Source organism: Physeter macrocephalus, unplaced genomic scaffold, assembly GCF_002837175.3.
Source record: "Physeter macrocephalus isolate SW-GA unplaced genomic scaffold, ASM283717v5 random_15, whole genome shotgun sequence".
NCBI classification, from domain to species: Eukaryota; Metazoa; Chordata; class Mammalia; order Artiodactyla; family Physeteridae; genus Physeter; species Physeter macrocephalus.
In genome coordinates this window covers 34,911-62,790 of record NW_021145301.1, presented here as the reverse complement: position 1 = coordinate 62,790, position 27,880 = coordinate 34,911, and the positions used below count along the sequence as shown (strand labels likewise).

The 27,880-nt window shown below is 53.8% G+C and overlaps 1 protein-coding gene across 1 annotated transcript; it reads right to left on the bottom strand.

The window, feature by feature from the left end:
• Positions 1–571: 571 nt before the first annotated feature.
• On the bottom strand, positions 572–16,830 carry CDX1 (caudal type homeobox 1). The gene is made up of 3 exons (XM_024125855.1): positions 16,316–16,830; positions 2,156–2,301; positions 572–1,600 (listed from the first exon to the last, which is right to left on the bottom strand). The coding sequence occupies exons 1-3, from the start codon at positions 16,746–16,748 to the stop codon at positions 1,394–1,396; spliced, it is 786 nt and encodes a 261-aa protein (XP_023981623.1). The 5' UTR covers positions 16,749–16,830; the 3' UTR covers positions 572–1,393.
• Between the last annotated feature and the right edge of the window lie 11,050 nt (positions 16,831–27,880).

The following is a 27,880-nucleotide window of genomic DNA, read 5'->3' as shown; positions in this document are numbered from 1 at the left end:
AGGAGTTTTTAAAAAGTGTACTTCAAGTTCATATTCCTCTTAATCTTTTTTTACTATTCCTCCTTCTTGGCCTGACAGCACCTACTAGTCCTTTAGGCCTCAGTTTAAAATCTCCTCCTCCAGGAAGCCTTCCAGACTCTCCAGGATAAGCTGGGAGCTCGCTCTGGACTCCCTGGATGCTCTGCTACCCTGATACCTAGAGCATAGCTCAGACTGGGAACTTCTGGGTGGCGAGGACTGTACATTCCCTGGGCCCAGCCATGCCTGGCATATGGGGTGCCCAACGAACGTCATCTGTTGAAAGAAAATCCTGAGTTGAAAGTATCTGAAAAATTCCAAAGACTGAAATATTGAATCTGATGCTTCTGCTTACAAAATGGACTTAAAATTTAACAGTCTCATAGACTTACTCTAATGATGTCCTGTTTTGATCTTTCAGAAGTATTTTAAAGGTGACCTTGCTGTAGGACTACAGAGACTAGGAGAGACTATGCAGTTGCTGAGAAGGGTGAGGATGATTTACACTTCTTTAACATTTTCCTTTCGTGCTATGTATAATGATTTTCATACATTTTTAAAAAGAGAAAAAAAAATTTTATTCTTGAAGCTGCATCCAAGAGATTCCACTCTCTGTGCAACCCCTTGCCCAGCTGTGAGTCCGCTTGGCCCAGAGAAAGTTCTCTGAGGGCTTCCTGGGGCCTGGGCCCTGAGGGACAGCCTGGTGGGGTGGTAGAGACTTGGCAGGATGGACTCTGCCCCTCTGTCCCCCTTCAGAGGCCTTCCCCACAACCTGGAATCTCCACTGAGACTCTGAGTGAGGGAATATGGCTCTGTGGCCCAGAGCTTCCTGCTCAGGCCCAATCCTGCGGGCTTTGAGCTTTGCATCCAGCCTGGAGAGGGTCTGGTGCATGTTACGCCGGGGCGGGGCGGGGTGGGGCAGGTAGAGGTGAGGCTGCAGGAAAAGGCAGGTGTGAGCTGACACCCTCCCCCCTCCCCCCCTCAGGTCAAGGTCTGCAAGCCTTCCATCTTCTCTCGGTTCCATCTCCTTTCTCCAGGAGTCTAGTCCCTACGGCAGCCTCCCACCTTTGAGCCTATGGAGGAGGAGCTGGGTGGGCCCCTCACCTAGCCCCCTGGGGATTAAGACCTCCCACCCCAGGCTCCCTCGTCCGCCTGAGGCCTAGATCACCAGAGCTGGAAAAGGTCCTCATCCAGCAGGCTCGCTGCACAGAGGGGCCCAGGGGCTGCAGGGGCTGCGTGGGTGGTTGGTCCAAGGTTACTCAGCAGGTCAGTGGCAGGGCTTGGGACTCAGACTAGGCCTCCTGGGCCCCCACAGGAGCCACATTCCTAGCCTCTGAGTCCTCAAGACCCCCAGCCCACAAGGCGGGCCGGAGGGCTACGGCAGGTACTCCTCCTTGACAGGCATTGGGGAGGAGGTGCCCAGGAGGCTGGCAGAGCTGGGGCACAGTCCCCCCAGGGGTGGCCCAGCTGGAGTGGCGGTGACATCGCGGGCGGGCGGGGGTGGCTGTGAAGGCTGCTGCTGCTGCTTCTTCTTGTTCGCTTTGCGCTCCTTTGCCCGCCGGTTTTGGAACCAGATCTTTACCTGTGGGGTCAGAGAAGAGAGATGGGGTAGGCGGTGGGGAGACCGAATGACAGAACAAGAGGAAAAGAGGAAGGGCAGTGGAGCTCTTGATTTTCGATGTGGCGCCTGGGGCTTCCCTCTTGCTCCGGCTGCCCCAACTGTTCATGGACCCTGAACACGTTCTCCCCCTCTGGAACTTGCTCCCCTACTCTTAAGACAACTTTCTCTGTAACCCTCTTCCTCTCCATCTTCCAAAGCCATGCTCTAACACCCCTCCTCCAGAAGCCTTCCCTGTTCTCCCTGTGACTGCTCCCTCCTCTGGATTTAAACAGCACTGATCAAAGCCCGCTGTAGCCTATAGCTAATCAGGCCCCCATCCCCCTTTTGGTGGTCAGGGATATCGGGTTTAATTGGCCGGGGGATTGGCAGCAGCCCAGTTTCTATTGTGTTGTATGACCATGGCTGGGAGACAACCTCTCTGTTCTCCTCCCTCGACTGAGCTCCGTAATCTGCCTGGCAGCCTGGAGGCCAGGCTGCCGGTACTGCTCCTGTGGCTGAGGTGGGAGCCCCACACACCTGACGTTCAGTGAGTCCCAGGTTGGCGGCCAGCTCCGATTTCCGCCGTATGGTGATGTAACGGCTGTAGTGGAATTCCTTCTCCAGCTCCAGGCGCTGGTGGTCGGTGTAGACCACGCGGTATTTGTCCTTGGTCCGGGTCTTACCTAAGAAGCAGAGGTGCCAGGAGGAGAGGTGAGTGGGGCGGGGTGGGAGCTTGCCAAAGGCCAAGGCAGGGCTCCCAGGAGGAAGAGCAATCCAGGGCCCCTGAAGCAGGACCTTGAGGGAGGAACAGTCATTCTCCCAGGCTCAGGCTTCGAGACTCTCAACCTAGGAGGCAAGCGCTGTTCTCATGCCCATGTGGGGGGCCCTAAGGCTCAGAGAGGGGAAGCAACTTGCCCAGGGTTACCCAGCAAGCTGCGGGTGGAGTTGGGGGTTTCAGGCCAAGTCTCCTGACTCAGAGCCCTACTCTGACTGCCAGGCCCACCCGCTTTCGTGCAACAGTTCCCAGGTGTGGCTGCACAACAGACATGAGGGGCGCTTGTGAAAAACACAGCTTCCCGCGCGACACTGAGCACGTGAAGTAGAAAGCCGTGGCGTGGAATCTGCATTTTTCACGAGCTCCCAGGTGGTTCCAATTTGGGGATCCTCAGACCGCTGGTCTGAGCACTAGAGTCTTGGAGGAACACCTGGCAGCAGGGGCCCCTTGAGATAACGAGACGTCAGCTGCTCCTCTCTCCTGTGCGCAAGGAGAGCAGGAAGGGCCTCCACAGCCGGATGCCGAAGCAGGAAGCTTGCAGGAACTGCCCTGGGGTACGTGCTCCTCGATTCCTGTCAAATACCTGGTGGTTGGTGGCCGCACAAGCAAACAGAAAGGACTGGGGCTGCTGGTGGCTCCCCAGGACCTGTCAGGCTCCTCAGAAGGCCCTGGTTCTAGGCGCCAAGCCCTGAGCCTGGGCTGCACCAGGGGCTGGGGACCGCTCTGCCCGGAGCCATCTACACTCCAGCCTGTGCCCAGGCACAGAGCAGGAGTACTCAGATCAGCCCACAAATATTTCCTGAGTTCCTGCTGTGGCCAAGTGCTGGGTACAGCAGTGAGCAAAACAAAAAGTCCCTGCCCTCACGAAGCTTAGGTTCTAGTGGAGGGAGATGGGCTAAAATAAAATAAATATGGAAATTATTTGATATGTTGATTGATGATAAGTATTTCAGAGAAAAAGAAGGACTAGGAATTTAGGGAGGAGTGAGGCTGTGATTTTAAATAGAGTGGTCCATGAAGGCCTTACCTTGAAGGGGAACTTAAGCAAAGATCTAAAGGAGGTGAGGGAAAGAGCAACGCAGCTGTCTGGGGAAGAGGTTCCCAGGCGGACGGAACAGTAGGTGTAAAGGCCCTGATGGGGGGCATGCCTGCCGCCTGAAGAGTAAGGAACAGTGAGGAGGCTGGTGCACCCGGGGTGCCGTGAGCCAAGGCAGCGGACAGGTCGAGCTGGGCCTACGGGCCCTGGAAGGGACTCTGGGTTTTACTCCGTCTGGGACAGGAGCCGTTGCAGGGTTCTGAGCAGAGGAGACAAGAGGTCTGATGTAAGATTTAAGATTACTCTGGCTGCTGCATGGAGAACAGATTGGTGAGAAGGGGGAAGTGTGGGGAGACCTGCCATAACCCAGGCAGGGTTGGCTCGACTTCCACACGAGGCTCAGCCTGGGCCCCGGAAGTGGATTTGAGGACCAACTGGGTTAATGTCAGGGATCTCTTTCGGGCTGGGATCAGAGGTCCGTCTGGAGAGGATATTAAGAGTCATGCTTGGCCTGGGCTGCTGTGGGGGCCGGACTCAACACCAGTTTCCTTGTAAGAAGCTGAGCCTGCGGCTATAAACAGGAGGCACGCGCAAGTACTTTTTAGACCCACCCATGTGTCCCACCAGGGCATGGCAGGTCTGCATAACCATCGACCCCATCCCACTTCAGCCAAGGGCCCCCCGCAGTAACCTGGCCTTCACCTCCCTGGCCCCAGCTCTGGACCTGCCCGCTCCTCGGCACCCCTGCGCTAACCACCCCCCCCACCAGCGCCGTTCCAGCCCACACAGCTTGGCAGGACAGCGCTGGGCTCCTCAGAGCCAAAGGGTCTGTGGAGAACAGGAGACAGCACATGTTCCTCAGCTCTTTTCCTTGGGCTTCCTGCCAGAGCAGCAGAACCACACTGGACTCTTCCACAGCCACGGACCTCAGCCCACTGCCCGACGCAGCACGGGACAGCCTCGGCCCTCGGCCAGGCCTAGCCCAGGAAAGGGACAAGGGAGTGGCTGCTGAGGCCTTGGCTCCAGATGGGGCCCCTCCTTGACCTAGAAAATTCAACGCTGGCTCAAAAACTGTTCTGCCTAATGCACCACCACTGAAACCCAGCAGAGCTCTGAACCCACAGCCCCACTGGGTTCACTGGGCTAAAGCCAGAAGGGGTCCTGGGAGTTTAGTCTCCTCCCACTTTATAGATGAAGAGACTGACGTGCAGGATGGTTACACAGCGTCCAGAGGTCCAAATAAGAGAGGGCTTGTGAGTCCTTCTAGTCCAACCTCCCTGTACAGTCAGGGTCATTGAAGCCCCAGGGTGGCGTGGACTTGCCCAAGGCCATGTCACCAGGCCTGCAGGTCTCGCTCCTGCTCTAGTGCACAACTCCTCACCCCACCAGATTTAGGGTCCACAGAGACTGCTATAGGGCCCTCTAAGCATTGGCAGCAGAAGCTCAAACAACAGACCACCCATCTACTTGTATTTCTGGGAAGAGAGGGTCCAGACCATGGTGAGGGCAGATCCCCGAAAGCCCTGGGCTGGGGCTGGATGGCCCACAGGTTGAAAATGCCTAGAAGATTCACAGCCTGAGGTAGGGGGAGGAGGGTCCCTGCCCACCCAAACCTCAGCCTGAGAGATTATAAAGAGACCCCCCCCTTCCCTCAGGCACCCAACCCTCGGTCCCATCCTTCCTGATGCGCAAGTGGGGATCCACTGCACCCATTTCATAGTTGGGAGAAATTGAGGCTCAGAAAAGGGCACTTGCTGAGGGTCATCCTTTCTGGTAGTGGTATAAACCTGGGCTCAGGTTTCCTGACCTCCAGCCAGGCTCTTTTGGGTCGGGGGACAGAGGGAATTAGATGAGAGATGGGACTCTAGCTCATAGTTACAGACTCTAGCAAGGCTGCCAGTGAAGACCCAGCCTACAGGCCCTGTCACCCCCTCCCTGGACCCAAGAGAAGGGCTGGTGGGCTCAAGAACACATTGGCCACTTCTATCTGGTGGAGTTGCTCAAAGCACACAATTTTATTGCTAAGAAAATGGCTCTGCCGAAAAACAAAATGTTTGATATCGTACTGTGTGGTCCCGGAGCCAGGGAGTCCCAGCTGCTGTCCAGAGGGGTGATAAGGGAACATCCTCCTTGGGGCCCAACTTGGTGATCTCAGCCTCATTTAACATGCACCTGCCCTTTGACTCATTAATCCCACTTCTAGGGATCAATCCCACAGAAAAATGCCCAAAGAGGGGGCTGTTTCAAATAGCACAGAACTAAGGCCAATGGACATGTCTATGAGTCACGACTGGTTAATAAGATAAGAGATGGTACATCCATGGAGAGGAGCACTACACAGTCACTAAAAAGGAATTATAAAGCTCCGTAGGTGCCAATATGGAGCGATTTCTAAAAATATATTGTTAAGTTTAAAAAAAGGCAAAATGTTGTAAACAGTATGTTGCTATTTTTGTATAAAAATGGAATACACACACACACACACACACACACACGCACACTCTCAAACATGTTTGTGCACCGAGTTCTTTCTGAAAGAATACACAAGAAACAAGTAATGGGGGTTGACGTGACTTGGAGAGGGGACTAGAGGCTGGGGAGCCATAGGTGGGAGGGAGTCTTTGGGATGTTTAAATTTTTACCATGTGCAGATGTGAATTTGTATTTTTAATGACAATCAGGAGCCCTGGGTTCCAGTCCCAGCTCTGGGCCAGAACTCCCCACTACCATGAGCAAACCTCCTGTGCCCTCCTGTGAACACCTGTGCCACCCTGGAGGCCCAGAAGAGAGGGGGCAGGGAGGTGCGTGACAGTGGCGGGGCAGGAAGAGGGCCCAGGATGAATGATTTACAGGCCCTTGGGACACTGGGCCTAAGAGGGAAGTCTGGGCTCCTGTAACAGGTGTCTGATGGGGGCCAGGCCACTCCCAGCCACCTAATGAATAACCCTCTGGGCCAGATGCCAGTGTAAGTAGGTGGGAGGGAGGGTGGGAGCCCCATTACCAGCTCTTAGGGGTGAAGCATGGGGAGAGAAGAGCCTTGGATAACTCTCCAAATGAGAGGCTTTCTCTCTGCTTTGGCTGTGGGATGTGAGGAATGGCCCATCCATATGCATCAGGCGGCCATGGAGGTAGCAAACTTCCCATCCCTAAAGCATGCACAGTAAAGGTCCTGGGAAGCTCCAGGCTAATGGTTCTACATACCTGACCAGCAGCCTCAGAACTGCCTGGGGAGCTTTTTGTTTTTTTCTTTTTTAAAGTTTTTTTTTTCTTCTTCTTATTTTTATATATTTATTTATTTATTTATTTTTATTTTTGGCTGCATTGGGTCTTCGTTGCTGTGCACGGGCTTTCTCTAGTTGCGGCGAGCGGGGGCTATTCTTTGTTGTGGTGCACAGGCTTCTCACTGCGGTGGCTTCTCTTGTTGCAGAGCACAGGCTCTAGATGCGCGGGCTTCAGTAGTTGTGACACATGGACTCAGTAGTTGTGGTTCGCGGGCGCTAGAGCACAGGCTCAGTAGTTGTGGTGCACGGGCTTAGTTGCTCCGCGGCATGTGGGATCTTCCCTGACCAGGGCTTGAACCCGTGTCCCCTGCATTGGCAGGCGGATTCTTAACCACTGTGCCACCAGGGAAGTCCCTGGGGAGCTTTTTAAAAGCACAGATTCTGGCCCAGAAGTTCAGACTTAATGGGACTGAAGTGGGCCTCTGGGATTTGATACTTGAATAGCTCTCCAGGTGACCTAGGACACCTCACCTCTCTGAGCCCCAAATTCTGTATCTATAAAATGGGGATAATTATTATTCTAACAATGGCCAATATGCCCATGTGTCAGGCACTTTGCATACATCTCTCAACAACCTAAGAAGCTATGCAACTGTTATCCCTAGTTTACAGATGAGAAAACTGAGTTTCAGCAAGGTCTGCACATCTGGAAGGTGGGATTTAGCCCAGGTCTGTCTAGCCTCAGAAACAGCATTAGAATCTATGGCCCCGTGTAAGCTGTCCCCTAATGATCTCCAACCCTCGGGTGTACAGGGGATCACTTGAGGTGGATGGATGAATGATGCCTAGCACAGTACCTGGCACACAGTAGGTACACAGGGAAAGGTAGATCTTATTCATTTCCATGGTGGGATAACCAGATGTCAGGGATCCTGGGAAATGGATGTGAGCAATGGGTTGTGTGTTGGATGAGACTGTTTATTTATAAGGTCCCTTCCAACTTGGAAACATGAAGCTCCCAATGTTTGTTGATGCTCTGATTATATTTGTTATTATTGCTGAAAGAATTCTAAGACTGATTTCCCTGTCTGAGAGTCTAGAAACTGGGCCTGCCCAGCTGGAGGATAGAGGGCAGGAGCCTGGCGGTCTGCAGTGGGGCCTCCCCATTTAGCCTGGGCCAGAGTTCAGCCTCTGCCCCCAGGGCGGGGTAGGTGGCTCCAGGAAAATTGAGTGGCCTCTGGGTCAGCACTTCCTTTGACCTCTTCCTGCTGGGTTTGTGGGCCTGAGGGATGACACTGCCAGCTCTAGCTCTAGGGCTTGGAACACAAATCCATGACCCCTCTCTGTGTGGTCCAGCCCCCCTGGCTGTACATCAAAATCCCCCCAACCCTGATCAACACACACACACACACACACACACACACAAAGGAATGCACATATGCATGCATGGATGCTTGTTAAAAATACATATTCCCAAGTTCTCAGATCTATTGCATCCTGGTCTCCCTGCCATCTTTAACAAGCCTACCAGAGGGGATTCTGAACCACCAACTGGAGTCAGTAGGTCCTGGTCCCAGTTCTGTGCCATCTGTGTCGCCTTAAATAAGTCCCTTCTCCTCTCTGGGCCTCAGTTTCTCCTGTGCATCAGAAGAAGGTTTGGTGTCAGATCCAAGGGCCCTGTAGATTCTGAACTTCTGTGTAGCTCTGAGTCCTCCCTTAAGGACGTGGGCCCAGGTCTGCATCCTTAGCTAAAGGACTTGACAAGTGATCGAATTTCTCTGGGCTTTCCTTCCCCCAGGGAACAGAATGGGTGTGAAAGCAGTTTGTAAAGGGCAAAGAGCTATGGACACGACAAGGAAAACTGAGCTATTTGCAGAAGTGGATGTTGGAGGGATCCCTTGGGAGAGGGAGGAATGCTGCTTGATGGGGAGCCGCAGGGCAAAGAACATTGGCCTGGGGGTGGGGAGGTCTGGCCAGGCCACCAGCCTGACATGTAATGTTCAGCTTGGACCCATTTCCTCATCTGTACCACCAGTGGGTGGGACTTCCGCTGCAGCAGCCCTGACCCACCCAGTTCAATGGTGGATGGATATCCTCCCTGGGCAATGAGGCTCTCTACTGGGCCCATGACTGGTCCTTGTTCCGGCTGGTTTGCCAGTCCCAGGCTGCTCTAGCACAGTTCCTCATTCACCCCTGCTCATTCCTGGAGCAGGGGCGAGGCTGGCATGGGGGCGGGGGTGAGATGAGAGAAGGATAGGCAGGACAGCCACACTCAGGGGCCGTGTAGCCTTAGGCAATCTTCTCCACCCCACTGTCACCCTCCTTCCTAGTCACAGCACTCAGTCAGCACCGCCCCCTCCTCCTCCCAGGACTCTTCCCCTCTCCTGTCTTCTCAAGGAGGTCCACAATCTGACTTGGCTACGAGAAGCAGTGAAGAGGACAGAAACTTCAGAGTCAGATAGACGCAGTGGTTCTAACCCAGTCAGGCCACGTGCCAGCAGTGGGAACCCAGGCAAGTCACTGCACCTCTCTGAATCCCAGTTTACTCATCTGTGAAACGAGGACATGAATGCCTCCTTTAGACATGGTAGCTGTGCAGATTAGATGTGATAATTTCTTTAACAAGGTAGTTAGTAATAAAAGCTATCTGTGACAATGATGAAGAAGAAGGAAGAGGAGGAGGAAGAAGAAGGAGAAGATGATGACTGCAGAGACAAAAGAGGCAAGAGAGATTCCTCAGTGGAGAATAAGGAGCCCATCTGGAATGGATTACATTCTAGAAACTCTTGAGAGGGATTTTTCTGCACTGTCCTATATGACAGCTACTAGCCATGTGTGGCTATTTAAATTAAAATTAAATGGAATTAAAAATTCAGCTCTTTAGTCACACTAACCATATAGCAAGTGCTCAACAGACACGTGTAGCTAGTGGCTAGCACACTGAACAGCATAGATATAGAGCTATAGAAGGTTCTATTGGACAACACGGCTAGACCAAACTCCCAGCCAGGGCCAGATGCCCACACCCTCATAGCATACCTAACCAGACTGCTTGGACTATCTACAAAGCAGCCTGTTCTTGCATCCATCACCCATTTATATTCTTCCCAGGATTTTCCACAAGGGGCACCAGAAATTAGGGGCACCCTTGGCCTAGAATAGCCCTTCTAAGAGTTGCAAGCAGCAACTGCATCCCTTCATGTCTTCTTCCGGGCTGAACAACTTGAGGCCACCAGCTGTTTCCTGCTGGAGTTTCCAGGCCTCTGCCCTACCCTGGCCATCCTCCTCTGGTCTGGAGGTGAAGTCCCTGCCTAATCATCCGCAGGCGAGGCGTGGGTCCTAAAGAGTCACATTTGGGGTGGAGGTGCAGGATGGGGCTCTGGACTCCAGCCATTTTCTAGCTCATTGAGGAAGCTTGGCAAATCCCCTCCCCTTGGTTCCTGGCTCCCTGAATGCTCTGCGAGGGTAGAGACCATGCCACCTTGCTCATTTGGTTCCACAACAGTGCCAGACACACACAGCGAGTACTTGATGAATCCTTGTTAAACTTAACACAGACCTACTGCTTCCTGGTCTTCTCCTCGCAGTAAATGGCCCCCATCCTCCAGCCACTCAGGCCAAAAGCCTAGGTGGCACTTCCCCCACTTCCCACATCCAGTCCATCAGCTGGTGGCTCAGCCTCTAAAGGACATCCTTCTGTCCAGCTCCACTGCTCCCACAGCCTTAGTCAAAGTCACTAATCTAATGGAGAAATGTGCTGTTCTGGGGTCGAAAATACCTGCACTTGAAAAAATAGCGAGTACTCAATAGATGCTAGTTCATTTTATTATTACTATGGGAGGTGCTCGGTACTTATTTGTTAAACAGTTCATTCCTGTTTTTCATGGGTGGGGGGTAGATTAAAAACAAACAAATGAAATAATTACGAACTGTGATTAGTGTGAAGGAAAGCAATGGAGCTGAGAGCTAGATTAAGTGGCGGGAGGCGGTCGGGGAGGGAACCTATTTACTTAGCTTGGGGCAGGTCTCCTGGAGGAGGTGACATTTAAGCCAAGATATGATGGTTGAGAAGGAGGTTTCCATGTCACCAATGGGGAAGAATATCCCAGGAAGACAGAACAGCATGTGCAAATGCCCTAAGGCAGAGAAGAGCAACAGAGGACCAGCTCTGTGAGGAACCCTGTCTGCTTGTTCTGGCAGGAATCTCTAGCACCTAGCAGAATGTTTGGCACAGAAGAGAGACTCAGAGACTATTACCGTCTGCCTGCCTATGTGACTGAATGAGAGAGGCATGTGATGAGCCTGGAGAGGCTAGCAGGGCTTTGAGCCCTGGGGTGAGGGGTTTGGATTTGACTTCAAGAGAAATGGGAAGACATCAGAGGGGGTTGAGCCTGGAGTGTCAGTCTCGGCTTTCACTAACGCCTGCTCCCTCTCTCTGGTGATGCTGAGGGATCTATGTGGGGCATCCCTATAAGGTTGATGGGCGAGTATGGCAGGGGGAGGGCTTAGCATGTTAACATGGTGATGGACCTGACTCCAGATGTAAATGTTGTTTCCAAATCCCAAGAGCGCCAGGACAGAAACTTGAGGGGTCATCTCATTAAGATAATTCCTCATCGACAAGCCAGGCTTGCTGCTAACAAAGCTGTTTTGGACCTTCAGAACAGCTCCCCAAGCTCTCAGCAGCAATATCTGCCAAAGTGTGCGTGTGGGGGAACACCCAACCGAAAAAAGCCTTCTGCCACCTTCTAACTGGGTCACTCCCCCCTTCCCAGGTACATCTGAGAGATGAGGTGTCAAATGGAGTTTCTGCCTTGAGAACCAGTTTTAAACAGCCCGGCACCTGCTGTGCCCATCCTCCCCCTCCAGCCTCTTATAGCTCATCTCTGACTGGCCTCCTTTTCCCCACCTGGACTGGAATGCACATGGGGAGGGGTCTTGGGCTCCCATTCTGAGTGTGTTGCTTTATTTGATAGATGCTCATTAGGCTGTAGAGTCTAGGTTCGAACCCTGTGCAGTAGCATCCCAGCTGTGTGAGCTTGGGCAAGCCACCTTACCCTCTCTGAGCCTCATTAACTTTATCTGTAAAATGAAGCTAATAATAGATCCTCACACCTCTTAAGAGTTATTATGAGACTTAAGTGAGATCATCCATGCAAAGTTCTTGGCACAGTGCCTGGCACATGGTAAAGACTCAGCTGATGCCACAGTTATTAGCTTTATCGTGAGCTCCTACAGTGTGCAAGGTATGGTAAGAAGGACAGGACTGATTAGCACTGCTCCTTGAGGGGATAACAGATGGCAGATGGCAGGGATCAACAAGACAGTCAGTGATAAATGTTGTTCAAAACAAGGGCCTGGTACATTGTTTGTAGGGGAGGGAACCAAGGAGGGCTTCCTAGAGGAGGTGGCCTTGGAGAAGAAGCAGCATTTGACCTGGTAAACATGTAGGAGAGGGAAGGGAGGGCAGTTCAGGTCAAGGGACCCATAATAGAGAGGCAGGGAGTGTGAGGCGTGTGCTCGCGCGCACCTGCTAAGGACTGGTAGAGATGGTCACAGGCACCAGTGCACTGAGCGCCTACTGTATGCCAGGGTCAGGGCTATGCTCTACTGGCACCATTGCTTCAAGGTGTAATCTTATTATCTTAATGTTACAGTGGAAGAAGCTGAGGCTCAGAGAAATGATCCAAATTAACTTGCCTGAGGCTAATGCAGCTTCTGACAGAAATGTAATCCCAGGCCTGAGGCTCCCAAGCCGGACTCTTAACTGTCCCAGGTAAGCATTTCTGTATCTTGGCAGACTTAACGGGAGAGTGGCTTCAAGATTGGGTTGGGGCCAGTTCTCAAGAGGGCTCTGAAATGGAGCTGGATTTTACAGCAATGAAATGGCATAAAATGAAATGGCAGTTCCATGGCAGTGGGGAACCATGGTTTAGAGGGAGGCTAGGGCATCAGAGAGAGGCTGAAGGTGAGAGGCCAGGTTGGTGACTGTGGCAATGGGCCAAGGGAGAGGGTCTAGGATGTGATAGAGAGAGGAGGGTTCATCCACTCCACGGGCCTCAGTTTCTCTATCTGAAAGCTGACGGGGATGGACCAAGATCTAAACCCTGCTGCAAGAGTCTCATCATCTGAGCGGACATCTCCCAACTCGTATGGGACCTCAGCCACCCCTATGGGCCATTAGCCTGTGATAAACTATTCACAAGGAATTGGAGGCTGAGCCTTCAGCAGAAGGATAATTTAGAACCTTCCTAAGGAAAATGCTGATATTTATAGATGCAAACGGGGAAGACAGAAAAAAAAAATAGAGTCCCTTGTAGTCATTTCCTATCCTGGCCTCAGTCAAGTGAAAGTCATCACTCAGAACTGGTTAATGGGCAACATAACAGCCTCTCCCACGTCTTCCCCATCTTCCCTGCCCCCTCCTTATGGAAAGCTGGCATCTTAGTCCCAGCCTCAGCAACGCCAATTCCCCAGGTGAGCATGGAGTACTGTCCTATCCATGGAGTAGGGAGAAGCGGGCAACCAGGCTTCCACCACTGGCATGAGCTGCTCGGCTGGACAGTCGTGGGTCCCATCTCCAGGTTGAGATCTCATCTCTCCCCTCTTCTCCCAGAGCTGTCTTACTGTCCCTCACACTTGCCCTGTTCATTCATTCAACAAAACGTATTGAGCACCTACTAAATGCCACACACTGAGCTGGGTGCCTGGAATGTAGTCATGGGTCAAACAGACATGGTTCTGGACTTCATAGGAGTTTACCTTGGTCAGTGGGTGTGGGAATAGACAACACACAAACACACAAATAAGTAAGTTAGTGCTCTGAAGGAAACATGGCAAAGATGATCAATGGGTATTGGTGGGGGGGGTGCCTATTTTAGAACATCATGGAGGACCTCTCTGAGGAGGTGGTCATTAAGCTAAGACCTGAATGGTGAGAAGGAGCCTGCAAAGAGTCTGGGGAAAGAGTTTTCCAGGGAGAGGGAACAGTATGTGTACAAGACCTGCCTGCAGTAGCACATATAGCTTTGTAGAACTCAGGAAGGAGTGTAGATTTTGCCCTAAATATAACGGGAAGCCACTGGAAAATTTTAAACTGACTCATCCAACATATATCCCAGCCCAGCCTCCACTTGTGTGAAACTGGAACATGCCTTAAAATCTCCAGGTTTCAGTTTCCCATCTGTATGTCTGCTCTCTAACTGTCCAGTTCAGATATTCTAGAATGCCAGAGGCACAGAAGGGGGAAGAAGGGGCAAGAAGGGTACAATAAGAACAGGTGACCAGCAACATTTGGGGAGATGGCATGCACTGACCTACCCTCTGCTGTCCCAGACAACAGCCTTACCCAGGAAACACCCCCAGAGACCCTGTATCTTCATTGCCCAGAAGGAGAAACTGAGGCCAAAGAGGAGAGGGGCTTGGCCTCTCTCTCAGGGAGGGTCTGTAACCCCACCCCAATTCTGCCCCCACCTCAAGAGTCAGGGTCAGATGCTGCCTGAGTGGACAGGCAGCAGCTTCTACCTTCGAAAGGGCAGAACGGCTCTCACCTGGCTCCTGGGGCGGCCACTTTCCTCAGGAGCCCCCAAACCTCGCTTGGCCCTTCCTTTTACTTTCTGGGAGTGAGGGTGGAAAGGACTTTTGCCTTTGGGCAGAGTTACTTCTAGGTCCCCTATGTGCCCAGGGACAAGGGTTTCCAAATGACTTCCGAGACCAGAGCTGAACTGAGTTCGGCAGCTCCAGTGCCCAGAGGGACGTGACTTGCCTGACATCACATAGCCTGGAAGCTCGCCAGGGCTCCTAACAGTCCTCTGACCCCCACTGACCCACTCTCTCCCCCTCACACAGTGCTGGCCTCTCTCCAAGTCCCCGCCCCTGGGGAACCTCCCCATCCATCTCCAAAGCCGCCTGATCAGCAGGAAGTAACAACCAGAATAAAGGAGCAGGAAAAGTGGGCTTCCTTCTTCAGGGAACAGACACAGACACAGAACGCAGGACCCTGAGGGTCAGTGGCCCCAGACACTTCCTCTCATATAATCTAATGCAAAATTCTCAACCGACGTTTATGCATAAAGCTTCTGGGGCCTTTAGAACCCCTGAGGTTGTCTGCCCGATTAGGAAACAATTTTTTTCTAGGGAGAACATTTATACTTCCCATCAGATTTCACAAAGGGGTCCTTTTGTAACTCAAACAAAGGTACAAGACCCTTCCCTCTCATGGGATGGTAAAACTGAGACCCAGAAAAGATGGCTGATGTAAGAGACGCTGTTCAGAGGATTAGAGCACAGGCTTGGTCAAATCCCAGCCCCACCATTTACTGGTTATGTAGATATAACTATACTTGCACAACTCTGTAACCTCTCTATGCCATAGTTTCTTCATCTTGAAAACGGGGGTGATAATAGCACCTATGATAAAGTTATAAGAATTAAAAGATATTAGGTCAGTGCCCGCTCCGTTAGTAAGTGTTCCATAAGCATTAGCTGTTATTATTTAGCCAAGGCCACAGAGACAAGTGGCACAGCTAGGACAGAAACCCCAGTCCTCTGAGGCCTCCGGAGGCAGACAGGAGGTTCTGTGTCCCTGGGACTCCCAAGGAGGTGGCACAAATACAGCCAAACCTGTAGCTGCTGATCAGCCCTCCCCAGCATCTGCTGGGAGTGTGTGGGGACATGGAGGTGAAGAGAGAGAGGAGGTGGGGGATGTCCTAGGCTCGCTCCCAGCTGGGGGAAAGGGAGGAGGGGCTGGACATCAAAGGGTGGGCAGGCCAACTTCCCGCCCCTAAGGCCAGGTGGCCTTTGTCAGGACAGGCCGGACACAGTTGAGACAATGGGTATCATGTTCACTTTCTGGCCGACAGGAGTCACTACCGAGCCAAGGCCCAGCCTGTTACATGACAAAGGGGGGAACTATGAAGCAGGTCAGGCCTCCCCTCATTAAAGCTGAGCCTTTGTCCTGCCCCCTCCCCTGCCTTTGAAGAGGGTGGATCCAAGAGGCCTGCCTGGGGGCAGAAGGTTCACAGGCTCAGGAGCCAAACAGTAGCCACCTTCCCAACTGCTCCTACTTTCCCCTCCCCCAGGGTCAAGAGTTCAGGGCGAGCCCTGGGATGGTAAGGTAGGGACCCTTCACCACCACCAATCTAACCAAAGAGGGCTCTTTTTTAGTCCAAATGATATGACCCACCAATCTCTTCGTTGTATGGATGGGGGACTGAGACCTGGAAAGGGAAGTGACTTATGGGTGTTCACATAATCAGTGCATGTCCTTTGGGGGTTTGCAGCCCCTCTTTGGGGCTGGGATAGAGGTGCATGAAACAGATGACCACCAGGGCCAGTGTTGCTAAATGTTTACCCTGGGATAAAGGTCTGGGGACCTGTGTCTAGTTCCGGCCTTGTCACGCAACCACCAGGCGTCGTTCTTCATGGCTGGGGTCTCAGTCTCCCTGTCTACAGGGAAAGACAGATTGTGCTTCCCAAGGCTCCAGGATTCAGAAGGGGGAAGCTGAGAGAACAGCCCCCAGGGACAGAGTCGGGAGGGGGCACACTCTGGAACCCAAGCAGGGCCGGGGCAGAGGTCAGACAGGGGGCGGCCGGGGCCTTGCTCTAGCACCTGCCAGCGCCCAGGGGAACCGTCCAGAGGCGCAGGGTGAGGGAGGGGTGCTTACCGCTGCCACCGCCGCCTCCGGCCGCCACGCTGCGCCGCATCCACTCGTAGGGCGTCCGCCTTTGCGCTCCGGGCGAGGACGGTGCGCCTGGGCCGCCGAGGGTCTGCGCCAGGAGACCCGGCCCAGGCCCCGGGGGCGCGGGCACCGCGCTAAAGTCCGGAGGGGGCCCGAATGCCAGCGAGGCCGGGCTGGCGGTGGGGGCCGCGGGGCCCGGGCCGTAGGCGGCGGCCCATTCGTCCTTGGGCGCAGAGAAGGGCGCGCTCCAGGCCGCAGGGGGCACGGGGCCCGGCTCCACGTGAGAGTAGCCGGTGAAGTCGGGGTACTGCGGAGGCGGCGGGGGCCCGTAGGCTTGCGGGCCCAGGCCGAGACTGGCGGGCCTGGCGGGGCCAGGGTACACGGAGGATTCCTTGTCCAGCACATAGCCCACGTACATGGTGGCCGCGGGGCCCCCCGCGCATGCTGGGCCCTGGAGCCGCCGCAGCCGGCCGCCCCGACGAGCAACTGCTCACCTGAACTCCCAGCCCTGCCGCCGCCCGCCCCACCCAAGCCTTTTATAGCTCCAGGCCGCTGCGGGCCCCAGCCGAGGCGGGTTTGCATTTCAAAGCGGGGGGAGCCTCCAGGCCGCGAATCAAAGGGGGAAACCCGTCGGGGGCGGGGGGTTCAAAAGGAGACAAATTGCCGCCCCAAGCGGGAGGTGGACGCCGGGGCCAAGGGGGGTGGGGGGCGCGGAGGGCGCATCCTGAGCGAGCGTCGAGGCATCGCTAGGTGTGGGAGTCTCCTGCGAGGCCCCAGCCTAATCGCCCGAACACCTCGACCGCCCCGCAACCCCCTTTTACAGGTGGAGAGAAGGGATCCGAGGGGTGCGGGGTCCCCAGGCCAGCGTCACGCAGCCACACCGGGCCTGTGGCGCAGTCCGCAGGGACCAGTTGGAGGTGAAGAGGAGGAAACGCTGACTTCAAACGGGGTTCCCGTCTTTAAGGTAGCGGGTCCTTAATCTATTGCGGGGTGGGGGGGGAGAGGAGGGGTCACGACCCCTCTGAGTGTCTCACGAAAGCTGTGGATGTTTTTCCCCCGGGGGGAAAATGCACATATGCACATACACGAGTCTGCAAACAATTGGGGAGTTCACCTGAGTTGGCTCTCTAGAGAAAGTTCTTAGAGAGGTGGCGTAGCGACATTCTTTTAGAGACATTCTAGCGAACTTCTCACAATTCTCTTGGCAACCCCCCTACCCCCGCCCTCACTCCCACCTTTATTTTAATGAGACGTTTCAAACATACACAAAAGTAGAATTGAAGAGTGAATCACTATATACCCATCACCAGTTTCAACCGTTATCAAGATTTTGCCACGCTTATTTAACTGACTCGCTTCCCTTTTTTTGCTAAAGTATTTTAAAAGAAATTTCAAACATCATGTCATTTTACCCCTACATACTTCAGCATGCAGCTCTAAAACATATGGACATTTTCTTACATAATATGCCATTATCACACCTAACAAAATTAACACAGATTCATGGACCTGGAGACTGTCATACAGAGTGAAGTAAGTCAGAAAGAGAAAAGCAAATATCGTATATTAACGCATATATGTGGAACCTAGAAAAATGGTACAGATGAACCGGTTTGCAGGGCAGAAATAGAGACACAGAAGTAGAGAACAGATGTATGGACACCAAGGGGGGAAAGTGGTGGTGGTGTTGGTGTGATGAATTGGGAGATTGGAATTGACATGTATACACTAATATGTATAAAACAGATAACTAATAACCTGTTCTATAAAAAAATAAAATAAAATTCAAAAAAAATTAACACAAAGTCCTGGGTATTATCTAATACCCAGTTCATATTCAAAGTGTTTCATTTGATTCAAAGATGTCTTTTTAATAGTTGGCTTATCCTAAAGCCCTGATCTATTTATTATAGCTGGGGCTCTCTTGTATTTTATTTTATTTTATTTTATTTTATTTTATTTTATTATTATTTTTTTTTTGGTGGTATGCGGGCCTCCCTCTGCTGCGTCCTCTCCCGTTGCGGAGCACAGGCTCCGGACGCGCAGGCTCAGCGGCCATGGCTCACGGGCCCAGCCGCTCCGCGGCATGTGGGATCCTCCCAGACCGGGGCGCGAACCCGGTTCCCCTGCATCGGCAGGCGAACGCGCAACCACTGCGCCACCAGGGAAGCCCCGAGCTTGGTGTTTTGCCATGACTAAATTCAGATGATAAAAATACATATATAAACTGTTATTATCAAACACGGTTGTTCTCAAAGTACAGGGGTCTGACCCCCACATAAGTAGCTCCTCCTGGGATTCACAGACCCTATTCCACCCCCTCTCTTACAATATCCTCCCTCTGTTGTGGCCTCTCCCGTTGCGGAGCACAGGCTCCGGACGCGCAGGCTCAGCGGCCATGGCTCACGGGCCCAGCCGCTCCGCGGCATGTGAGATCCTCCGAGAGCGGGGCGCGAACCCGGTTCCCCTGCATCGGCAGGCGGACGCGCAACCACTGCGCCACCAGGGAAGCCCTCTCTTGTATTTTAAATGTATCATACATCTCCCCGCACCTTGCCCAATTAAGGACTGCCAAACATTTCACAGCTACGGGGGTGGGGGGGTATTAAATAGTTGAGAGGCCATCAGTGAACCGGGAGTGGGGAGCAAAGTAGAGGGATTTGGGGAAGGATTCATGAAGGACAGGGCTTTGGATCAGAAGGCCTGTGGGAGATGCGTTCCCTCCCCACAGGAGGTTCAGGGCCAAGGAACTGCACAGAAGCCCCCTATGGGATTTGATCCTCCAGCGTTTCCTGGGAGCTCCCTAAATGTTCAGGGACATGTGGCCCCCAGAAGGTGGGCAGAATCAGGGTCTTATCTATTTAAGCTGTCTGTCCCTTGGGTCACCACATTAGCTAGGGCAGGTCAGCATCATCTCAGGGCTAGACAGATGTGTCAGGATCAGGACACAATTTACAGGGCCCAATGCAAAATGATAACGTGAGATCCCTTGTTCAAAAATTATTATAAATTTCAAGATGGCAACGGTAGCGCATTCAACCAAGCATGGGGCCCTTCTAAACACTGGGCCCTGTGTGACTGCCCAGCTGACTCACCCATGAAGCTGGTCTTGGTCAGAATCTTGTTCTTCTGCAGCTCTGATGGCTCCTATAGCAGAGTGAGGGACATTATGCCCAGGGTGCCCCTTCCTGCTGGGAGGAACTCTTTTCATTGCACAGATGGAAACAGTGAGACCCCGAAAGGAAAGGGGTTATGCCCAAGTTTATGCAGCAAAATGAAGGTTGTTCGTGGGAGGGGGGAAAGAGGGCTGCCTGGGTTGTGGCTGACATGGTTGAGCTCATGACTGCCTTAGCAGGGAAGGTCAGGAAGTGGATGTGTTGCTGAAAGTTTGCTCAGCAAGTCCTCTGGAGTGCTGGGCTCTGCCCAGGACCCAATTTTTCAAGGGGTCAGTGAGAAACTGGGAAGTATACAGAGAAGGGAGAAGAGACCCAAGAGGACTGGGCTCTACTCTCTGAGTTGATGTAACCAGGACTGCTCAGAATGGAGGAAGAAAAGACCTGGAGAGGGACTTGAAGGTCTGAGTTTGGGGTGGGGGACAGGGCAGACCTAAGACCTGAGAGAGAAAGCTGCAGGCACAGAAATGGATTCCAACCCACCCCTGGTAAAGTGCTCTCTAGAGGGGGGTCGTGAAAGAGAGAGTGAGCTCACCATCAGAGAAGGTATGCAGGTGACTGCTGGAGGTCCCCAGTCAGGGATGCTGCTGAAAGGATGCCTATCGCAGGGAGTGAGAAAGTTGGTGCCCTCTAAGTGCCCTCTCATTCCAAGAATATGCTACATCAGACCTAGATGGAAGGCTTAAAGTTTGGGACTAGGTATAGGAATTCATTTGTTCATGTGTTCATATGTTTGACAAATGTGTATTAACATTCCTCCTTTGTGCTGACCCTGTGTCAGGTACTGAGTGAGGCTCTGCCCTTGGGGTGCTTACAGAAGGGGAAGGGGGAGAAGCAGGTACGAATCAAATGATCACAAATAGGGGCAAAATTACATGTCGGTGAGGGCCAGGAATCCAGAGAGTTTTCCCAAAGGGAGGAGACATGGAAGTCTTGCAAGAGGAAGTGACATATGAGTCAAGGCCCTGGGGAGCAGGGAGGGACACTGTGGGCAGAGGGGTTGAGGCTGGAGGGGACACGTGGTCCTCCAGAACTGAAAGACCAATTTGGAGTTCAGTGATGGGTGGGGGGCGCACAAGAGGGGGGCAGGAGAGGAGCGTGGAGAGAGACAGAGCAAGGCCCGGCAGGACAGACCTGATGAGGGGTATGGGAGGTTGTTATCAAGCTGCAAGGAAGCTGGGCAGGGGTCCAGGACTGATGAAGACTGTGTCCAGGACTTGGGTGGTGGCTGAGGGATCGGGGACTTTCCAGGCAAAACAGGGACTATTACCCTAGCCAGGGAGAGAGCAGAGTTAGGGAGGCCTAAGGCCTGGGGGGTCATCCCAGCTGCTCTGTGGTACCCTCAGTGCTGTCCTCTTCCAGGTGGAGGCAGGAGGTGCCTGCCTCTCCACAGACACCTCCTGGGGCCGGCCTCCACCCACTCCCACCCCACCTTGGGCCTGCTCTTTCCTGAGCCCTGGGTACTGGGAAAGGTGGGACAAACTGGCCCCATTTGCTGGATGAGGAAAGGAAGCAGGAAGCACAGAGAGGTCTAGGTGCCTGGCCAAGGTCACAGAGGCACAGAGCTGGGCACAGAAGCTAGGTCGCCTGACCCCACTGGCCTTTTTTGTGGTACGCGGGCCTCTCACTGTTGTGGCCTCTCCCGTTGCGGAGCACAGGCTCCGGACGCGCAGGCTCAGCGGCCATGGCTCACGGGCCCAGCCGCTCCGCGGCATGTGGGATCTTCCTGGACCGGGGCACGAATCCGTGTCCCCTGCATCGGCAGGTGGACTCTCAACCACTGCACCACCAGGGAAGCCCTCCACTGGCCTTTCTTGCTGCCCAGCCAGAGCACCCAAGGGGTCCTCAGCCAGCCCTGCTGATCCTCCAAACAGCACCCCTAGTCCATGTAGTGTAGGAGAGCAAGGCTATCATACATTTCGTAGCTTCCTGATCATGCAAGACCCTTAGAGAGTCAACCCACTCATTTTACAGGTAGGGAAACTGGGGGCCAGAAGCCTAAAGAAAGAAAGGATTTTTTTCCAAGTTCCCACAGCAGGTCAGTTCTGTACTGGAATCAGACCCAGGTCTTCTGATACCCAGCTCGGCACCCTTTCACTGCATCTCTCTGAGATTGCAGGGTTTGCCCTTTTACCTGTGCTGAAATAATAACAAGAGCACCATTATTTATTGAGCATTTACTAAGTGCCAGGCATCATGCCAAGTTGTTTGCATGTGTTAATCTCATTTCATCCTCACGGCAGCCTGGTGAGGTTGGGTCATTGTTATCCCTGTTTTGCAGATGAAGCTGCTAGAGCTCAGAGAAGTGACATTACCTGCCTGAGGCCACACAGCAGGTGAGTGGCCTGTCTGGAAGTTTTCCTTTCCTCTCCAGCTGAGCCACCTGGAAGGATAGTGAGCCTGTATGTGCCTCTCCCCTCACCCCAGGGTTTTGCTTAAACAAACACCTGATTCCTCTTCCTCCTCTAGCTTCCTCATGCAAAAGAGCCTCAGGTCCCCTCACCCTCACCCTTAGATGGACCCCTCAGTCAGAGACCTGAACTACCCCTCATGTGACACCTCTGAGGACACTGTAACCTTGTTTAAAAATTTCAAGCTAGGCGTCTGAAATCGCAGGTCTTCCCCCACCTTGGCCTCTGACTCGCCATGTGACCTTGAGTCCTTGCCTCCCTGGGCCTCAGTGTCCCCAGGTGCCCACTGGGGACTTGTTGCTTTGGACAGCCGTCCAGCTGTGGCGCTGTGACCATGTGTGGGTGGAGAAGCCCTTCCTCGACCATGTGGCAGCCTCTTCCTCTCTGACAGCCCCTTATCTCTGGGAGCGGCCCTTTATTGGAGCCCTCCTTCCCTCTGGCTCCCCGGGTGGGCCCCTCTTCCCTCTGGAAGTCCTCCCTCTGGGCTGCTCTCACACACCCAACCAGGGCCTTCTGGGGTGGGGCTCAGAGACAACGGCCTCATAAAGATCTTGGTGATAACTTGGTTTTTAAATCAGCTTTATGGCCCTGAAAGAAAGAGCCTCTGGGCTTAGCTTCCTGTTGGAAGTGATTGCTTAAGAGAAGCTGGTGGGCACCACGGCCAGCATTAGGCTTACCTAGACTGCCCCCCCATTCCCAGCCAAGCTTCGACCTCACTCTGTGAGGTCGACCTTGGGCAAGGAGCTCCCCCTCTCTGAGCTGTTCCTGAGGTGGAAGTGAGGATGGTAATCTCTGCCCACCTTCAGGGGGCAGGTGTGAGGCTCATGGGTGAGTGCTGGAGCTGCTGGGAGCCCCGAGCCCCCTCCCCCCTCCTCTCTCCCCTCCCATTACGGTCCTCTCCTCCTCCTGCCCCCTTCAGAGGCTGGGGCGCCACCTGCTGGCCCTTTGAGGTACTACTGGAAGGCTCACTGGCTGCCTAGCCTCAATCTTGACACAAGATGTGCTGATTCCCCTCCCCCTCCCAGTGGAGAAACAGAGGCGTGGCCTGGGGGGTGCAGTCCCTCAGTACACAGCCACTTAGGGAGCGGAAAGGACGCTAGAGCCAGAGACCCAGGGGCAGAATGTGCACATCTGAAGGAACACTGTGTCTGACCCATTGTCCAGAGGAGATACAGAGGCCAGGACAGGAAGGTCACACTGTGAGTCAGTGGTCAAGCATGGACTGGGGCCCAGAAGTCCCAACTCCTAGCTGAATGCATTCCCGCAGCCTCTGGGATGGATAGAGTCAGGGTGGGGGCAGTCAGCCCACAGTCAACTACCGTAGCCTCCCTACTAGCCCCCTGCCTTGCCTTGCCTCTTGCCCGTTAGCCAATCCGCCACAGCGTACCACCATGATCTCATCGGTGCCCTGTTTAAAATCCTACACTGACCCCTCCTGACCCTCAGGACAAAAGCCAGACTCCTGTCGGGCCCACAAGGCCCCTTACTACCTCTCCAGCCTATTCCCCACCGTGTCTCCTCTCTGTGCCTCAACCATTCTCTTCTTCCTGTTCAAACACACCAGGCTCTTTCTGGCCTCCAAGCTTTAGCGCATGCTGTTCCTTCTGTCCAGAACACTGTTCCTGCCCCTGCATTGTAAGTGGCCTCTTAACCTCAGATCTCAGTTGAAATATGTCTTCTCCAGAGAAGCCTTAATCTACCTAAACAAGAACCCCACCTACCCAGCCTGTTATTCTGACTCTTTTATCACATTTGTCACAATTTTTATATTATTAATTTGTGGTTTCCTTGGTGTTTGCTTATGAGCTCTATGAGGGCAGGGCACATAGCAGGTATTCAGTTAACTTGAATTGCATGGATAAACGGTGGGAGACAGAAGGGCCTGGGAGTCAGAGGCCCCATTCCAGACCCGCTGTGTGCCCTCAAGAGGGTTCTGGCCTCCTCTGAGACCCAGTTTATCCAGTGAGGGGGAGATATGTGGCCTCTGAGGGCCCTGCTGTTCTGATGATCCTTGAGCCATGTGTGTACCAGAGGACACACTCTTGTTCCCCGGGGCCCTGAGACCAAGGCCAGCTGGAGGCTGGGGAGAGGCTGAGGCAGGCAGGGTCTTGAAGCCCTTGTTAGCCATGGTGGTGACAGCCTGGGCCAGCATAAGCAGTTCTAGGAATCTAGGTTGGGAATGTGGCCTGAAGCCGCCACTGGCCCCACCAGCCAGCCACTATGCTGAGTGTCCAGGAGGGGAAGGGGCAGTTTCCACTGTGTGCCTCTTTTCACTCCCCCACCTGTAGGTACAGGGACCTACATGCTCAGGGTGTGCATGGAGGAAAGACACGGTGCTGGGGATCAGAAGTCCTACATTCCAGGCCCCTTCTGTCTCTGCCAACCTCAGGCGAGTCCCCTCTGCTCTCTGGGCCTCAGTTTCCATGGCTGTCGCTCTTAGGACTCTTCAGGCCCTGACATCCAAGATGACTGTGCCAATGCCTGGGACACGTGTGCTGCAGCCTCGCCCCAGGCCGGGGGAGCTTGGGAGGGGGGGCAGCGCCGGGAGCGTGGGAGAGCCAGATGTGGTGGCCGCTGGTGCTGCCTGCATGAGCACTGAGCTGGCCTACTGGGAATGCTCCCACTCAGGCGCCCTTTCCGGGCCCCCTCCCCCGCCCCACGGAGAACTCTGGCTTCCGGCTCTAAGCAGCGTGGGTTGGGGGGCTGAGGAGGGGGTTCAGTTCAGCCCAGTTCCCTCCTTCAGAGAAGAACATGGGCCTGAGAGTCTAGACCAGAACCTGGGTATCCGTCCTGGTCTCATATCACAGTCACTTTCCATCACTGGGCCTCAGGAATCCTGGCTATACAAGCAGCGGTTAGACCAGCTTCCCTCCAGCCCTGATGGTGGACTTCTGTGACAGCAGCTCCCAGCGACACCTGAGAATCAGGCACCTTTTGTGGAGCTTTCTCCCTCTGCCCTAGTCCTTGAACAAAACACCTTCGATGCAGGTGTTATTCAGGCCTCTCAACAACCCCATTTTACAGCTCAAAACACTGAGGCTCCTTGAGCTCAGATCATGTAATTCGTCTAGGGTCACGCAGCTAGGAAGTGGCAGAGTTGGATTGGAACTATCCATATCAGAGCCCAGGTTCTTAATCCCCGAGCATGACACTGTGCAGTGGGAAGGGGACGTGCTGAACCCCAAGGCCTGTGGCTCACCTCTCCCTCTGTACCCCATCCCACTTCACCTCAGGCAGGGCTCCCCACGCTCCACGCTCCGCCCACCCACTCTCAGCCTAACCTCTCCCGAGACAGGATTATCAGAGGCTGGACCAGGCTCCCAGCATCTGGGCAGGTGGGAGACTGCTTGTGGCTTATCCTGTCCCCAGTGAGGCTGGGGGCCACGCTGACCACCCCAGCGTGACGGCACTGCATTGCCCACTGCACACTCCTTCAGAGTACACGGGAAACTGAGGTCCAGAAAGCGGAGAGCTCAGCCTAGGGGTACACAGTGGTGGGCTGCAGCTGGAATGAGGGAGATGCACTATTTCAAGAACACTTCAGGCACTGTACTTTGCCCTTGAGGTGTGCATTACAAATCACAACAGTCTTTCGAGTCATTCCTTGAATTATCTTCATTTTTCAGAGGAGGAAACTGAGGCTGAGAAGTTTAAGTGCCTTGCCCAAGATCATGTAGCTTGGAACTGCAGAAGCCGGGATTTGAACCCAGCTCTGTCTCCGGCTCCAGAGCCTGCCTGTCAATCATGACCCTTCTTCCTCAACTGTCCAGCCCTCAGTGAGTGCCCTGTGGTGTTCCATGTGGTTCTGCATCCCCCGACCCCATCTCAGCTATGAGGAGGCATAACAGTCCTGGTGCCTGCCAAGGGTTAATGGTGGTAGGGGCTAAGTGATTCCAGATGGGCCAGCCGGATGCCTGGGCTGGCCGGAAACCGGCAGCCGCCAGCTTCCCAGGGGAGCCACCAGCGGCCGCCCCCTCCCCTCTGTGCTGCATCTCTGGCCCCCAGCTGTCCCCTTGCCCTGGGGTCCACCAGCCTCCTCTCCGTAGCTAGAGTCCAACTCTAAGACCCTTGTAGACAAAGTATCCCAAGGGCCCTCCAGCACAGTGAGTCCACCCCTGTTATGAACAGATGGGGAAACTGAGGCTCAGAGAGGACATGGTACCTATCCAGGGCCACGCAAGAAGTGCACAGCTGGGTCTCCTGACTCCCAGACTATCTATTTTGGGTACTGGGAGTTGAAATGCCTCCTTGTTCTCCCCCACCGACCTGGTCCAAGAAGTTGGGCCAAGGCTTTAGAGGTGAATGGCCAAGGCAAATGCCTGGAGGGAAGTTGTAAAGACTGATGGAATCTTTGGGCAGGAAGGCCTGACCCTGTGGTCTTTGGAGTCCCCCGTATTCCCCTGTGACTCCATTGCCACCAAGCTGGACCAGGCCCCCTCTCTTGGGAGGCTCTCACGGCCCCCACCACATTGCCTGGAGCTCGTCTGAGAACTCTTCTTCCTCTGTGTGGTCCAGCCAGATGCTCTGCTGGGCAGTCCCCACTGGGACAAGACCAAGAAATGAGTGCAAGATAGGTTACCGTGGTTGGCATGAAATCCCAACTCCTTCCCCCCATGAACAGGAACCTGGGGTGAGGCCCAGGAGGAAAAGGGTGTAGACAGAGGGCAGGATGGAAGGAGCTCTGGGCAGAGTCAGGCTCTACCTGTGTGACCTGGGACACCTTTCTTCCCCTCTCTGGGACTCCGTTTCCCCATGTGTACAGTAATGGCGGCAGGGTGACACGACCCAACTCTATGTCCTTTTAAAATGATGCCCTTGGTCAGGAGTCTGTGATTAGAGACGTGTTCTGATCCGAGGAAATGACGGTTGAAGAAGTGAGGGGGTGAGAAGCCCAGGGGCTCCCAGAGGAACCTTGGCAGACCTTAGTGCAGAGGATGGAAACGGAACGCAACAGGCACTCGAAAATGAATGAGAGATGGGGAAGGGATAACCCAAGAAGAAGGTGGGACAGGAGGGCCAGCTGACACTGCAGTGTGGGTCTTCTGCTGGGGTCAGATCACCTATATCTGTTCCACCGTGTGACTCATGACGCCTGATTCTTCTCTAGCTCTGCCATAGCTGTGTGAGCTTGCGAAGCTCATCTCACTCCTCTGGGCTTCAGTTCCTTGTCTATACAGTGAGGAAATAATTCTTTCTTGGTACTCCAGGGGTTTTGAGATGATGGAGGAAGATGTCTGGAAATCTGAAGTTTGCTGGATGACCTTGGGCATGTCTCTTTCTCTCTCTGTGCTAATTCACCCCTGGACCTTGATTTCTTCTTATGAGAAGTGACTGATAACCTCAGAAGGGCTTTCTCTCTCTTCCAAGTCATCTTTTCTCAGAAGCCCTTTCTGATTCCCTTAAGCCTCTGCGAGTGCCCCTCTAAATGCACTCTCAGCCCCCCTGCCCTCCCTGGGCACTGTCTCTCCCACTAGCCTAGGTACCCTGAGGTCAGGGACTGTAACTTACTACTGCATCCCAACACCCAGCACAGTGTCTGGCACATAGTAGGTGCTCAACAAGCTTGTTTAAGGAATGAATGTCGATGGAATCAACCGGATAGGTTATCAGAGCTCCTTTTACAGATGGGAAAGCTAAGGCACAGAGAAGGGACCCAGCCCCAGGTGCCACGGCAAGGGGAGTCTGCCACCCGAGACAGGCATCAGGTGAGTGGGGCCAGGCCACTCTTTAATAAAAGTGACTCAGCGGCTGGCTGGCGTAGGCTGCGGAATTTCTAAACATCTCCTCACATCCTGAGTGAGCAGGCTACGGGAGGGAGCAAGCAGAGGCAAATGAGAGGAAGAAAAACAAGGAACTTGGGGGAAAAGAAAGAGGGAGGGGGAACTAAAATTGAAAACAGACGCACGCGTCCACCCTCCCCGCCCCCAGCCCCCCTTCTCCCAGCTGAGCCAATCAGAGGCCGTCCT

What these genes read in the sequence shown, in the direction of transcription:
- CDX1 (XM_024125855.1), bottom strand. Translation starts at nt 16,748, where the DNA reads ATGTACGTGGGCTATGTGCTGGACAAGGAATCCTCCGTGTACCCTGGC. An exon ending in CGGAGGCGGCGGTGGCAGCG is followed by an intron (nt 2,302 to 16,315) that starts GTAAGCACCCCT and finishes TCTGCTTCTTAG; the next exon opens with GTAAGACCCGGACCAAGGAC. An exon ending in TGGGACTCACTGAACGTCAG is followed by an intron (nt 1,601 to 2,155) that starts GTGTGTGGGGCT and finishes CTGACCCCACAG; the next exon opens with GTAAAGATCTGGTTCCAAAA.